Source organism: Sciurus carolinensis, chromosome 12 (assembly GCF_902686445.1).
Source record: "Sciurus carolinensis chromosome 12, mSciCar1.2, whole genome shotgun sequence".
Lineage (NCBI taxonomy): Eukaryota > Metazoa > Chordata > Mammalia > Rodentia > Sciuridae > Sciurus > Sciurus carolinensis.
The window spans coordinates 104,837,785-104,853,682 of record NC_062224.1 but is presented as its reverse complement, the minus strand read 5'-3'; the positions used below and the strand labels follow the sequence as shown (position 1 = coordinate 104,853,682).

At 39.1% G+C, this 15,898-nt stretch overlaps 1 protein-coding gene across 1 annotated transcript in view; it reads left to right on the top strand.

The window, feature by feature from the left end:
• Positions 1 to 15,898, top strand: part of Xpr1 (xenotropic and polytropic retrovirus receptor 1) — a 203,103-nt gene that overhangs the window by 102,363 nt on the left and 84,842 nt on the right. Inside the window, exon 3 of the mRNA XM_047521453.1 lies at positions 10,821 to 10,922. Coding sequence (XP_047377409.1) covers positions 10,821 to 10,922 — 102 coding nt within the window. The remainder of the gene's footprint in view (positions 1 to 10,820; positions 10,923 to 15,898) is intronic.

The following is a 15,898-nucleotide window of genomic DNA, read 5'->3' as shown; positions in this document are numbered from 1 at the left end:
ATATTATCTTCAGTAAAACAGATTTGCAATAAGGTGTGCAGTTTCTAATGGAAGACAAAGAGGATGCAGAGGGATGTAGGAAGCAGCTGTTAATTGGGATAAGAAAAGAATATACAGAAGTTCTAGATAATAGAAAGGGTGAGGGTGTAATCAAAAGAAATCGGATGTTAGCATGCAAAAAGGGAGAAAGAGACTCTGAGGGAACAGGTAAACAAAAGGGAAAGAGAGCAAGAAAAGTAAAGAAATAAAAACTTAAATTTTTTCTATAGGGAGAAAAAAGAAAATCTACAGTATAACAGTCATACAGTAATGAAACCTCCCAGTGTTCAGTAGCCTGATGCATGAGAGGTACCTGACAGTGAGCTTCAAACCTCCAGCAGGCATCTCAGGATGGGATTTGCCCCACTTAAAGATGGGAGCTAGGGCTTCCAGGATTATCCAAGATGGCCGCTCTGGCTTCCAAATGTGTTGGCAAATGGGGAGTTGCAGCTCAGGGAGTGGACGTGGTCGGCTGGAGGTCTCGGAGGCGGGATGCGGTTGGTCAGGCAGGGGTCCTGGAGGTCGGGTGTGTTTGGTGTGGTTGCAGGATCCTGGAGGCCGGGTGCAATCAGTTGGTCTGGGGTCCAGTGATAGGGTGCAATTAGTTGGTCTGGGGGTCCTGGTAGCAGGGAGCAGTCAGTAGATGTGAGTGCCCTGGAGGCAGGGAGTAATCGGTTGGGCTGAGGGATACTAGAGACGGGGCTCATTCAGTCCGACCAGGGGTCCTATGGGGCCTGGCTGTTGTCTCAAAATGGCAGCGCCACATGTAATCAAACCTGCAGGTACTGTCACAGTGAAGTTCCACGCAACAGCAGGCAGCTGACGCTCCACTGGCGGTTGGCAATCAGTTCGCTGACAGTTGTCGGACGATCGGGAGGTGAACCTTGTGGGGTGGGTGATGGATAGGTATAAGTCAGGTGATGGACAGGCAAAAGGCAGGTAAATGGCAGATGATAGACGCCTGACAGTGAGCAATCTGCACTCAAAAAAGGCGTCGGATATGCTGGCAGACTGCAGGTGATCACAGTAGACAAATGGGTAAACAGCAGGGGATCAATAGGCAGCAAAAACTGCCTCACCAAGAAACAGATATCCTTTGCTTGAAACTGGAGTTATGGAGCGACAAGGAACGCAGCCTGCCTGTAGTCCGCCATCTTGGATCCTCATAATTCTTTTAGAGGTTACAGGAACCAAAAAAACAGTTAAAAAATCACTCATGTATACCACTGTCTTTACTATTGCTTTATGCCCTTCTTTGAATTATTTATCAATATTTCTGGTGTTGGTATTCTTTGGCTAGCAAGATATTAGGCAAATATTGGGGTAATTTATACTTTAGATTGTATATAAGCTAGTGTCAGTGAGATTCATTTAATCTCAGTAACATGTCACTAATATGGATTAAAAGATTGTGCGTGTGTGTGTGTTCCTTCAAGAATATTTATGAAGATATATGGTTAAAATCTCATATCATAAAACCTAATATAGCCTGAAATCAGAAAATCTTGTTAAAGATCACATAATCCTGGCCGGATTCAGAATCATTTTGTAGAAAGTAGCAGTTTTAATTATGAAATATGAAATTTGGCATTAGAAGAGGACTTAGGATTGCCTGTTCACATGCCCTCCTTTTTGAAAGAGAAAATGCAGTGCCAGAGAGTCACTTACTCAAGCTATGTCATACAGGTAATTGACAACAAAACCTTATCCAATCTGTCACTAGAACTGACTGATTTTGCCTTCAGAATCTCTCTTGAATTTCTCCACTTATGTCTCCAGTGCCCTCACCCTAGTTCAGGGTGTCATGATCTCTCACTTGTTATCTGCTGTACTAAGTCTGGTTGTTCTCTTGACATCCCCTCATCTAGAAAGCATATCTGATCATAATTATCCCTTTTGCTTAATGTCCTTCAAAGATGTTTTATGTTTCTCAGGAAGAAGGCTAATCCTTTATTTTCCTGGTCCTAACTGATGAGGCCCCTGGCCTCTCTAGCCTCAACAGCCATTACTGTTCCTTCTTTGCTCCTGGTACTGGTTCCACAGGACTTCTCTTCAGTTCTTCAAACATACCGTGTTCCTTTCTTTCTGAAGCAACTTGTTACATGTCATTCCTGCTACTTGAACCATGTCTGCTCTAGCAAATGCCTGTTTATCCTTCAGAGTTCATCTCTAGTGACACTTCTGAGACTCCAATACCTCTACTTTTTTTTCCCCTAATGTTCACTTTTTATTCAACATTCATTTTGTATTTTTGTGTCATTTTTTATTAGTCTTTTCCCCTAAGTAGGCTGTGCACTCTGGAGGGCAGAGTTTTTGTGTATTTGGCTTGCCATATTGCTTTGTGTGTAGGCAGGACTCAGTATTTCTTAAATGAACGATTACCAATTTATCCCTATTTCTATTATATTAGTGATTTCAGAGGAACATTTTTATTTTTGAAATCTCATTGCCATATTCTGTGTGTAATTTATCCTTTAATTAAAGTCTTTTCCCCTAGGTAGATGGTAATCTGAGGGCAGAATTTATGTGTATTTTGCTTATCATTGTATCCCTGTACCTGCTACATTGATTGCTTTGGTGCATAGGAAGGACTCAATATTTGTTAAGTGAATGATTCCCAATTTATCCCTATTTTTACTACACCAGTTATTTCAGAGTAGCATTTTTATCTTTGAAATCTTCTTTGCCATATGCTTTATATAATTTATCCCCCCATCTGTCAATGTAGTAGTATCTGGGAAAAAAATAGAATTTCAAGTTAGTTATTCCCAGTTATAAATTCACACTCATAATTTTTTTTTAAAAAAAGCACCCCCTTTTCTTAAAACATGAAACCAGTAATACTAAATATTCTTTCTGTATTTGATTGAGCCCAGTCACATATTTAATTTTTATTTATCAGCTCTCATAAGTAGGAGAAACTTAAGTCAGAAACTACTGTGTATGGAATGTAATTAAAATGCAGAGAGATAGTCATGGCAATATTGAGGTTAATAACTCTCAGGTATCCACAGATTACTGTTCCTGAAGATTTTGTAGATACTCTCCATCCCCTTCCATATCTTTTGTCCTGCCGTTACCCTCTTCATACCCAAGGAGGATGGTTTTCTTATACATAACTTTTGGAAATACAGTATATTATGTCCCTGATCATAGAGTAACAGTGTATAACCAGCCTATGAAAGCTTCTTTTGCCTTAGAGCAGGGTTTCTCAACCTTGGTACTGTTAACATTTTGAACTGGATAATTCTTTGGAGGGGCAGGAGGCAAGGAAGGAATTGCTGTCCCTGTCATTGTAGTATCCCCTGGCCTCTGTTTGGTTATACTAATGTCATCCTTCCAGATGTCCAGTTTTGACAATCAAAAATGTCTCCAGACATTGTTAGATGTCCCTGGGAGGCAGACTTGCCCACCACTGAGAACTACTAATTTAAATAAATCAGTTTAACTGTTTATCTCACATTCCCCAGATTTATTTAAGGATGAATTTTTATCTAGTTCACATGGATACTCTCTTTCTGACAGGGTAAGAGATAATCAAGAAAGACCTCTCTCTAGTAGATAATATTTAATCTGAGATCTTAACCTAAAGGATAAGAAAAAGCAAAGACAAAATGGTTTCCAGCAGAGGAAATAGCAAATTAGGAAAGAAACTGGGGTACATGAGGAACAATTGAAAAAAACTAATGATGTGAATGATTGACAACAGGGATAGAGTGAGGTTGGGGAGGTAGACAAAGGCACTTTCATATACAAAGTCCACATTAAGATGTTTGAATTTTACTCTAAAAATGTACGTGTGGCGGGCGTGGTGGTGCATGCCTGTAACCCCAGCAGCTGGGGAGGCTGAGGCAGAAGAATCAGGAGTTCAAAGCCATCCTCAGCAATGGCAAGGCGCTAAGCAACTCAGTCAGACCCTGTCTCTAAATAAAAATACAAAATAGGGCTGGGGATGTGACTCAGTGGTTGGGTGACCCTGAGTTCAATCCCTGGTAACCACCCTGTCCCCCAAAATGTGTGTGTGTGTGTACAGAGAGAGAGAAAAGAGATTGATGAATAATTCACATGCCATGAAATTCACCCTGTGCAGTTCAGTGATTTTCTAATATATTCACAAAGTTGTACTACCATCACCACTATCTAGTTCCAAAATAGTTTCATTACTTTTCATTTCCCCCTCCACCAACCCTTGCCAACCACTAATCTCCTTTCTGTCTCTCTGCCTCTGGACTTTCTTGTTCTGGACATTTGATATTAGTGAAGCCATATAATATATGGTCTTTATAATGTATGACTTTTCCCTCATTTTCAAGGCTCGTCCACATTGTGGCATTTAATAGTATATCCTTCTCTTTGTGGCTGAATAATAGTTCAGTAGTTCAGTAGTGCCACATTTTGATAGACATTTAGTTTGTTTCCACTTTTTGACTATTTTAAATAATGCTGCCATGAACATTCATATAAGAGTTTTTCTGTAAACTTACGGTTTTAATTCTTTTGGGTATATATACCTGGAAGTGTAATTACTGAATCATATGGTAACTCTGTATTTAACTTTTAGGGGGAACTGCCAAACTTTTGAAAAGTTGCTGCACCATTTTACAGTCTCATTAGCAATATGTTAGGGTTCCAGTGTCTTCATATCTTTACCAACATTTGTTATTGTTTGCCTGACTTTACCATAGCTGTGCTACTAGCTATGAAATAAGCATCTCATTGCAGCTTTGATTTGCAAATCACTAATGACTGATGATGTTGAAATATTTTCATGTGTTTATTGGCTAAGTGTGTATTTTCTTAGGAGAAATGTCTACTCAGATCTTTTGCCTGTTTTTGAAAATTGGGCTATTTTCTTTTTATTATTGAGTTTTAAGAATTCTTTTTATATATACTATTTATATAACTACTAGAGCTTTATCAGCTATGTCGTTTGCCAATATTTTCCTCCCATTCCATCACACTTTTTTCTTTTGATAATACCTTTTTAAACAGGGAATTTTTTTTCTTTTTTTGAGAAGTCCAGTTTATTGATTTTTTTTTTTTTCTATTGTTGATTGTGCTTTTGGTGTCATACAGAAACCATTGCATTGTCTAAGGTCAGGAAGATTTGTGCTTGTGTTTTCTTCTAAGAGTTTCATAATTTTTGTTGTTTCACTTAGGTCTTTGATACATTTTGACTGAATTTATGTATGTGGTAGAATAGAGATCTACAGTTTTTTTATATAACTATTGAATTGTTGGATTTTTTCACTTTAATAAATCGTAATTTTTAAAAAAAATATTAACATCTAATTTGCAACTTAAAAAACAGCATATGGAGCACATACTGTGCTTGATGATTGCTTTTTGTGATACTGGGGATTGACCCAGGAGCATTCTGCCTCTGTGCTCTTTTTAATTTTACTTTGAGATGGTCTTGCAACTGTTGCCTATGCCGACTTCCAACTTGGGATTCTTTTGCCTCAGCTTCCTTAGTCACTGGGCCTATAGATGTGCAACACCATGCCCATCTTGGAGCACTTACTGTGTACAAAACATTATATTGAGAATAGGATCTATAAAAATAAAATAGACGTAATTCTACCCTCAACATCTCATAGATCTGGAAATTAAGGAAATTGAGAATAGTCATAAAAATTTGAATGTAACATATCAAGTATGTTAATGGAGGTTTTAAAGAATTGGGTTTTTGATAAACTTCATTGTTATCTAACTCAGATTGCATGACAAGGTTAGGTGACATTTATGGTATAAAAAGTTGAAATATTCCTGAAAGTTGCTGTAAAAAGCACTTCATGGTGATTACTATGCAGTAGCAGTATTTTGCCCTGATTGGTGCTTTTAAGTAATTTTCTATTAACGTAGTCATTTGAGGGGATGAATGAGAAAAAAAAAAAAAAGTCACCCACAAATGTGAGGTGTAAGTAAGACCACAACAGAAATGACAAAGAAATCATTGTCTGTCTCTCACTCTCCTGCTGTCCCCTCCCCCTCTAGTATAATTGATTGAGTTAATGTCTATTTAACTCAGCAAAGGGATCTCTCCAGTAGTGTTCTCTGAGTCATTCTTCATCAGTTCTCAGTTCTGGATTTTTTTCCCCACCTTTTTATCTTCCCTTTTTCTGCTGATGCTACTATTATAGTTGTTGCTATATCTTGCTAACATTTGTACTTTCACTAATTCTCTTTGAACTAGAATTAGTCTTTTGTGACTTTAGTGACTCATGGTTGAATTCAGGACATGTTTAGCTTATTGTATTAGTCTTCTCAGGCCGCCATAAAAATATACCACAGGCTGGATCTTTTAAACAAGAGAAACTTATTTTTTCACTGTTTGGAGATTCAAAGTCCGTGATCAGGGTGCTTGGCAGGGTTTGGTTTCTGGTAAGGCCTCTCTTCCTGACTTGCAGACCTGTGTGCTTACACAGCCTTTCCTCTGTATGTGATGAGGGAGAGAGGACTCAGGTGTCTCTTCCTCATTCTATAAGGACACCAGACTTATTGGATTAAAGCCCCATTAACCTTAAGGTCCTATTTAACCTTAATTACCTCTTTAAAGGCCCTGTCTTTAAATAGGCATGTTGGGGGTTAGGACTTCAACATATAAATTTGGAGGAGGCATATATTTAGTCCATAACACCCATTGTAACACTCAGTGGTCACTTTCATTTAGTTAATATGTAGATAGTCTTTATTTTATAATAAGAAAATAGAGGGATTTTCTATAAAATGTAATATTGTTACTGTCAGAGGAGGGGAACCTCATTCTTAGTAGGCTGTCTGCACCTCAGTTTCTTCACCTACCAAATGAGGAAATTATGCTAGTTTTTGAACTCTGAAAATTCTTTGATTCTCCAATTCAGAGTTAATGTTTTCCTACATTTTTCAGGCATTATATAATAGAAGTTTATATTCTGTAAGCATTGTATATTAGAAATTTATATTCTGTAAGTTAGCATTCTGCCAACTTCCCATAACTGGAGTAGAAGGTACAATCATTCTAAATATCTCTAGATTCTGATACATTTTGACTAGCTATGCTGGTTAGTTACGTATAATATAGAGGTTTGGATGTGACATATTTCTTTTTTTCTTTTAGCATGTAATAATATTCTTTATTTATACAAGTGATTTATCTGTATTCATGAATACCTCTTCATTATAATGGATTCAAGCAATATAGTAATTGTAGATAGCAAAGCTTAAGAATCCCTTTCATACTTAATTAGCATTTTGGTATGCCTCTTTTCAATCTTCTTTCTATGAATGTATAGATGAATATTTATACCCATATTTTTCATAAATGGAATCATGCTATATATATTCTGTTAAATTTTTTTTCCACCACAGTGTATTATGGAGATTTTTTCATAAATGCCAGAATGTATGTATGTCATTTTTTAAATGACTACTATAGTGTAATGACTATTGTGTTTTGTAATATTATCATGGTTTGTTTAACCATCTTCCTTTTACTGTGGACATCAGTTTGTTTTATCACTTGAAAAAAATAATGGCCTATGAATATCCTTGCATTCATTTGTGCAGAAATTGCTTTAGAATATATTTCCTACATCTGGGATTGAACATACTGAAAATTTTGATAGCTGCTGCCAAATTGCCTTCATAAAGGACTTTACAAATTCACGTATCCGTTGACAGGGAATGAGTGTGTTCATTTACCCTCATCATTGCCAAAATGATACTGCTATTTTGAAGTGTTTCTAATTTGAGGTTGAAAAATTGTGTTTTCTTTTATAAAAGTTGGGTCTGTGTGACATTTGGATGTTGAGCATCCTTTCATTGTTGGCTTTTTGTTATTTCTTTTTCTATGAATTGCTGTAATTTGCTCATTTTTCTTATGAAGTTGAATGTTTCTTTAATACTGATTTGTAAGAGTTTCCTAAAATATATTTTGCATATGAATCCTGTATCTTAAATATTGCTGATGTATATTTTCCCTGTCTGCCCTATCTCTTTTTTAATCTTGCTTATAGTATGTTGTGGAATGAAGACTTTCCATTTTGTGAAAGTATGAGTCATTCCTTTCATGGTTTTTGTATTTTGTATAGTGTTTAAAAAGAACTTCTCCATGTAAAATCCATTCCTTTCTCACTGTCTTGGAGCCCCCTTTATCTTAACCTAAATTTCCATATGTGTGCAGATCTATTTCTGGACTCTTTTTTTTGTTGTTGTTCTATTTTCTTATTTCCTTTACCAGTAGTATACTTCCAGTTTCAGTAGTTGACCAGGTCTTTTGAAATCTGAGAGGACAAGAACATTGTTCATTTAATTTCTTTTGCACATCTATCCTGTTTTTATTTGTGATTTCCCCCCTCTTTTCTCATAGTTAGCTATTATTTTTCAGTGTTATTTTAACCTTATGATACCATCTTCTAACTAATTTATGGCTGTTAAGTTGTATGTGAACTAGAAAACTATACAACAGACTACTGGTATTTTAGATAAAAGTCTCTAAAGTAAGGAAATGAAGAAATCATGGGAGACTGATTTATGGGTAGAATGGTCCCTCTTTAATATGTTTTGTTTTATGTGTTTTATTTCTAAGTTCTTAGTATTTTATATAGTAGATGTTGCTGAATATGCAGCCTCTGTATAAATGACATATTAAAATTATTTCAAGAACAAAAATTGTTTTAAGTTTTTGCTGAACAATTTAATTTTTGTCTTTTTTTTTTTTTTTTTTTTTTTTGCGGTGCTGGGGATCAAAAAACCCAGGGCCCTGTGCTTGCAAGGCAAGCACATTACCACCTGAGCTATCTCCCCAGCCCTTTGTCATATTTTTAATGAAAGTTGCCTGTTAATAGGAAAGCAAAATATATTATTTTGAACAAGCCCATGTTTTTGAGTTTTCTTAACAAAGGAAACAAAATTAGAATGAAAAAGTAGTAATTAAGTAAAATAATCTATAATTCTTCTTATTTTAAATAAGCTATAGTTAGATGCTGTTATAATGTGTGCCACATCTGTTATCATGGAGCATCCTTAACTCAAGGTCAATTGTTTTAAAAAGCTGGGGCCTGTTTTAAGCTTTGAAAAAGTAATTCTCAGTGACCTTCAGTAGCTAATTGACTTCATTGTTATATCCAAATTGCTAAGTTTCAAAAAGGACTTAAAAGTGATCATCTTCCCTTTTTTTTCTGTAAGATAAAAAGTAGAATATGCTGAAATATGTGCTCAGATCTAAAGCATATCTTCTCTATGTCTAGAGAAGTGGACATGTACACATAAAAATTTTACACAGTTAATTTTTTAACAAATATACTTGATATGCTTTTTAGAATTTTATTTTAAACTTTTTTTTTCTTTCAAAGATGTGTAGTACTATGAATTTATATGTATGTGTTTATCGCATGTTAATTAGGGAAACACCATTTCCCTTTTTCTCAGACAGGTGAATTATTTAAGACTTCTGGGATTATACTAAGATTTGGGGGACCTGGCAGGGAGAAAGGATCTATTTTCTACATATGTCAAGCTTAGAGTACCCAAGGAGATCCAGAAATAAGGTAGTTCTATATTAGATTACCATCTGGAGAGTCTATTTGAATCTCACTTGGGAAAGAAATATGCCCTTTTGTTCTTGGCAATCCTGAAACTACATGTATTTTGTACTTTTGGGATTTAGTAGATTGATATTTGTGTTAGTCAGGTTTCCATGGCTATGACATAAAACCTGAGAAAATCAATTTAAAGGAGGAAAGCTTTATTTCGGCTTACAGTTTCTGAGGTTTCAGTCCATGATCACTTAGCTCCATTGTTTGTGGGTTGCTGGCAAGGCAAAACATCATAGTGGGGTGTATGTGGTAGAGCAGAGTTGATACCTCATGGTGGCCAGGAAGCAGAGAGAGAGAGAGCCATCAGCTAGGGACCAAGCCTTCAATTCATGAATTTGGGGGGGGGGGCAGGTGGCAGGGGGCATTCAAGATCTAGTCCATAACAATATGCTATAAGACCACACTCAAAAAGTGAATTGATCCTGCAGAAACATATTGATTGACCCACATGGTGTTTTAAAAATATCTGGACTGATGGTGTCTCATAAGAATTGGAAGATCTGACAAACTGGGCCCCATATCATCACATGGCCCCAATAAGACAGACTTGTGCTTTCCAGTTTACCAGAGGCCATATCACTCCTTATCCTGAAGGTGTCAGTTACCATTTATCACTAGACTTGCAGTCATCTACTCGCTCAATGCCTTTATGTTACCTAACAAACTCTTGATGCTTTGGAACATCTAATTTACACTCAGTAGTTTACACTTTTTCTCTGTGTCTAATGCAGTTAAAGTAACAATATTACATAACAATTCTAACATAAAACAAAAAAGTTCATCTTTTTCGTAAACATGTGTATTCTTGTCTTCATACCTTTACTGTTGTTTTTTTCTTCCCTTTTAATTTACTCTCTTGCTGAATGAATCCTACGCAGCTCAACTCCTAACACCTTGACTCTTCTCTGATTATCTCTGTCTGTAGTAGTTTCTTGCTCTTCTAACATCTTAGAACATTTTTCTCCAACATTGTAAATTTTATTATAGTAGAGATTTAAGAGTCTCATACAACTTAAGGTTTGTATTCCTGTAAGAGGCCTTTAATTAGTCTCTTCTTAATATAATTGACAATTCATTTTCTCTGATAATACATATGTAGTTGCCATTTTGAAGACTAAGAAAGTAATAATGTTAATTTTAATTTTTCTAGTTTTCCAAGTTGGCCTTCTGACATTAAATTTAATAATTTTTCTTGCCTTTCAGTTACAGATGAGGACACAGTAAAGAGGTATTTTGCCAAGTTTGAAGAAAAATTTTTCCAAACCTGTGAAAAAGAACTTGCCAAAATCAACACATTTTATTCAGGTGAGTAGTTAAAACGATAATTTCTGTTATTGGGGAGGGGAGAGATTCTATAGTTACTTTTGAAACTTCTGATCTATATTGTTTGATTGAGGCTCACCTACCTTGCTCTATTGCAATAAAGGAATATTTTGTTTAGCTAGAATAGGACACATCTAATTCCTTAGTGTTAAGAGAAGAGTTTAAGTGTTAATTGCCTATATTCTCTTGTAATCATAAAGATTTCAGAACCTTTGAGAATGATCTTTTATCATTTCACACAGAACTGAATTAGTGCAGTTCTAGATTATCCCTTATGTCAATGTTACGCCTTTGCCATTGCCTAGCACACTCATGCATATGTTTAGAGCACTAGTCTCCAGAGTGCTATCTACAAGATGCCATTGGAGTGTTACAAGAAAATATTAGAATTTCTATGTATTTAATGTTTAACTCTTTAAAATTTCATTTATATGTATAGTGCAAGGTACATATTATAGATCAGTGAAAGAATATCTTTATGATAAAAATTTTTAAAACTAGAGTACTGCCTTAAGCATTATAATCTTGTGAAACCTAGTTAATGATCAGAAGCTTTCATTGAAAGGAACAAGGCTGTAGCCATTTCTCCCCTGATTCTGCTCGCTCCCCACACACTATTTTTCAATCTAGATTGTTAACTTCCTTGTTAGTCATTGATCCAGTTAGCCCATGGGCTTCCACTACTTAAGGGTAGTGCCCCTGCTATTAGCCCTCTTTCTCTCTCTCACCCTTAAGGGCAGACACGGTTCATCTGCTTATTAAAATCTCTTGTGTGAGTTCCTGCATCTGGAGTGGTTTTCTGGGTGCTTTTTTGGTGACATGACTTGGTTGGGCTCTTCTACTGCCACTTAGGCGAGTGGAATCCCATCTTACGCCCCAGAACCCCAGACGCAGGTCTCACCTTCCATTTGCCTGGATGCTCTCCTCCACATCCAGACACCGGCCTCATTTGGCAAGTGGCTCCTACCCTGGCTTTTGGTTAAATGACCCTCAAGACCTGGGAAGTGACTGTTGAGCGTTCAGGATCTGTGATGCTCTCCATGGATCGGAGGATCTCCCAGTCACGGTTCTTGCATCTACAGCTGAATCCCTATACTGATTGCTGAGGGAGCGCTGCAGGTTGACAGGGGTCTCTTTCCTCAGGTGTGGGGAAAGCTCCAGACTGAAGAATTCTTTCCTAAGAGGACTGTCTCTTGCGAGACATACTTCTGGTCCTGGGTTCTCTCTGTGACATTTTTGTCTCTACAAAAGCCCCAGTGCAGGCACCCAGGCACCCTACAGGCTTAGCTTTGATGCTTACCTAGTGGGGATGACAACCCCCTTTGGTAATCCAACCTTCACTCAGGTGATTCCTAGGGACCTCAGGCCTCTATATTCACCAGTTCCTCTCTTGCAATGGGCAGCTCACTCTCAGTCCCCACCCATACCCACCTGGGTTGCCTCTTAGCTAATTTAGAGTCCCTCCGCCTCACCCGGGACCTCAAACCAAATGACACTCTAGATCCCAACATTATTAGGGATCTTTCTAACTTCTAAGAGCACTCAGGGAAATGGAAAGAGATTTCCCTACATTCCAGCTTTCTCTTTCGTGTGCACTAAACCTGATCTTTGCTCTTCCTGCAAACTTGAACACCTTCTTTTAACTTCTTCTCCCCCTCCTAGTCCCTCTTCCTCCTCCGACTTTGACCTAGCTAATGAACCACCCCTACAACTGATCCCCTGTGACAGAGGTTTCTTCAGCCCTTGCTCCTCTATTTTCTTTGCCCTGCTCTGTTTCTGCTTCTGCGTAACCCGTGCCCCCCACCCCAGCCTACCCAGTCCTCCCATCATGCAGTTCCACGCACGTTTTGGCCCTCTTACGGGAGGTTGCTGGTATGAAGGAAGTGATCAGAGCTCATGTTCCTTTTTCTCTCCAATCTTTCCCAGATAGAGAAGTAGCTAGACACCTTTACCTCCAACTTTGCAAACTTTATTTAGGAATTTCAGTATCTTAGTCATATGACCTTACCTGGCATGACATTTATATGATCATGTCCAACACCTTGGCGCCTGAAGAGCCTAGGAAAGTCTGGGAACAGGCGCGCAGATGAGGTTCACCAGTCGACCCCGACCTATCCCACTGGGGCTGAAGCAGTACAAGATAGGGAGTCCCAATGGGACTGTAACACTGGAAGTGGGTGTCTGCGGTGGGATGAGTTCCAAACCTGCATCCTTGCAGGTCTCTGAAAGGCTGCCATTAAACCCATTAATTATGATAAACTTCTGAAAGTAATATAGGACAAAACTGAAAACCCATCCACCTTTCTGAGTCACCTCACAGAGGCCATGCTCAAATATACTAACTAGGATCCTGAAACTCCTGGACGACATCAACTCATGGCTTTTTTTTTTTTTTTTTCTCAAAGTTACCTGAACATAAAGTCTAAATTGAGGCAGTTGAACGGGGGCCCCCTTACCCCACAGCCAGAGGTTCTAGCGGTGGCATTCAGGGTATATAATGGAAGGGAAGAAAAACAAAACAGAAACTAAAATATCTAATGCTAGCCAAAGCCTTTCGGCCACCTAGACCTGACCAACCAGCCATACTAGGGTCACCCTTGCTCCCAGAAGACCTCCAGGCCCATGCTTCAAATACGGAAAAGAGGGCCACTGGGCATGAGCTTGCCCAACCCCTGGCAGGCCCCAAGTCCTTGTCCAAAATGCCCCCAATCAGGACATTGGGTAGTGGATTGCCCTGGTGCTCAGAGAAGTGGCAGGTCACCCTAACCTCCTTCCTGCAGTGACTTACTGGGATTGGCAATGGATGACTGAAGGGGCCCGGGACTTCTACACCCGATGACCATCACCGTTCAGGAGCCCCGGGTGACCCTTACAGTGGCAGGCAGGCAACTTCCTTTCCTCATAGATACTAGAGCCAACTTTTCAGTGCTGCAGGAGTTTTGGGTACTACTTCCCCTGTAAAATCCTCCATTGACAGGGTAGAGGGAAAACCATACCACTCCCTACAAACTCTTCCAATAAGTTGCCATATTGGACAAATCTGCTTCACTTATTCCTTTTTGATAATTCCTGTGTGTCCCATTTCCCTTCTGGGAAAGGACATCCTAACCAAATTGAGTGCTTCTATTTCCTTCTCACCTACCAGGCTCCTCCACCAAGACTCCTCTGCTATTCCTCTCCTCATGACCTTGCAGGAACATACAACCCAACCTGAATCTTCATATCCCTTTCCTCAACCCCTTGTTGACCCCAAGATCTGGGATACCCATACACCCTCTGTAGCCACATGCTCACCTATACTCATTTGCCTGAAGGACCCAGCCCAGGCCCACTATCCCCTTCCCCAAAGGAGCCTCTTAGGGCTTCAGTCATCCAGGATTTAAGGCAGAAAGGCTTCCTGTGCCCCACCAACTCACCTTATAACACTCCAATCCTGACTGTTTAAAAATCTAATGAATCTTACCATTTTGTGCAACATCTCCACATCATCAACTCAGCAATTGTTCCCATCTTCCCTATTGTGCCCAATCCCTACACCTTGCTTTCTCCGTCCCCTCCTCCACCACATACTTCTCTGTGTTGGATTTGAAGGATGCTTTTTTCACTGTCCCTCTTCATCCTGACTCACAGGATCTCTTTGCCTTCACCTGGACTGACCCTCTCACTCAAGTTTCTTCTCAGCTGACCTGGATAGTCCCACAGGGATTTTGGGACAGCCCTCACCTCTTTGGCCACTGTCTCACGATCTTGCTTCTCTTACTTTCGTTTCCTCCTCTCTTTTAAGTATGTTGATGATCTTCTTCTATGTAGTCCCTCTCTCAAGGACTCCCAAGGAGACACTATTAAGCTTCTAAATTTTCTGGCTGACAGAGGGTATAGGGTCTCTCCAGCAAAGGTACAGCTTTCCCAACCTCAGGTTATTTACTTAGGAGTCAGCCTCTCACCTGGATTTAAGGCCATCACTGTAGAGAGAAAAGCATTGGTGCAGAACATGCCCACTCCATCTACCAAGGAAGAAATCCTTTCCTTTTTAGGGCTAGCAGAATATTTACAATCCTCAATCCCAAATCTTTTCATCCTCATGACCTCCTTGTATGAGACTTCAAAGGGCACACCCACTGAACCTCTTCTCAACCCATTGGAAGCCTCTTTCCAGACCCTGAGGAAAGCCCTTCTTTAAGCCCCAGCCCTATACCTCTCTGACATCACCAGGTCGTTCTACTTGTTTGTCTCTGAGAAAAGTAGGTTCGTTCTGGGTTCTTAGGACACATGTTCGGTCCTACCACTGGCCCAGTGGCATATCTATCAAAAAGGCTAGACCCCACCATAAGAAATTGGGCACCATGTCTTAGGGTATTGACTGCAGCATTTATCTTAACCCAGGACTCAAAACTTTCCTTTGGGTCTCCCACAGAAGTGTTCTCACATCATCTGTCTGTGCATCTTGGTTATAAGGGTCTGCAAACTTTACTGCCCTATCGGGTGTTAGCCTTGCAAACTGCTCATTATTGAGTATTCTTCCATTTTCTTTAAGACATGCCCTCCTTTAAATCCAGCCACTCTCTTCCCCCACCTTCCAACATACATGCTTCAGCAATCCATAACTGCTGTGAGATTCTGGAATAGTTACGTCCCTGTCCCTCCAATGTTCAAGAAGGGGCCTTACATACCCCCTACTTTCATATGGTTCACTGATGGGGGATCTTTTCTCCATGAAGGGATCCAACAGGCTGGATATGCCATTGTCTCCCTGGAAAAGGTTGTAGAGTCAGGACCACTACCTTACACCACCACCAACCAACAGGTGGAACTAATCTCCCTCACTCGTGCATTCTCCCTCATAAAGGGAGAATCCTTCACATGCTACACTGACTCTAAAAAAGCTTTTTACATTATCCTTTCCAATGCTGCTATTTGGAAAGAGAGGGAACTTCTTACTACAAAAGGGAACTCCATTA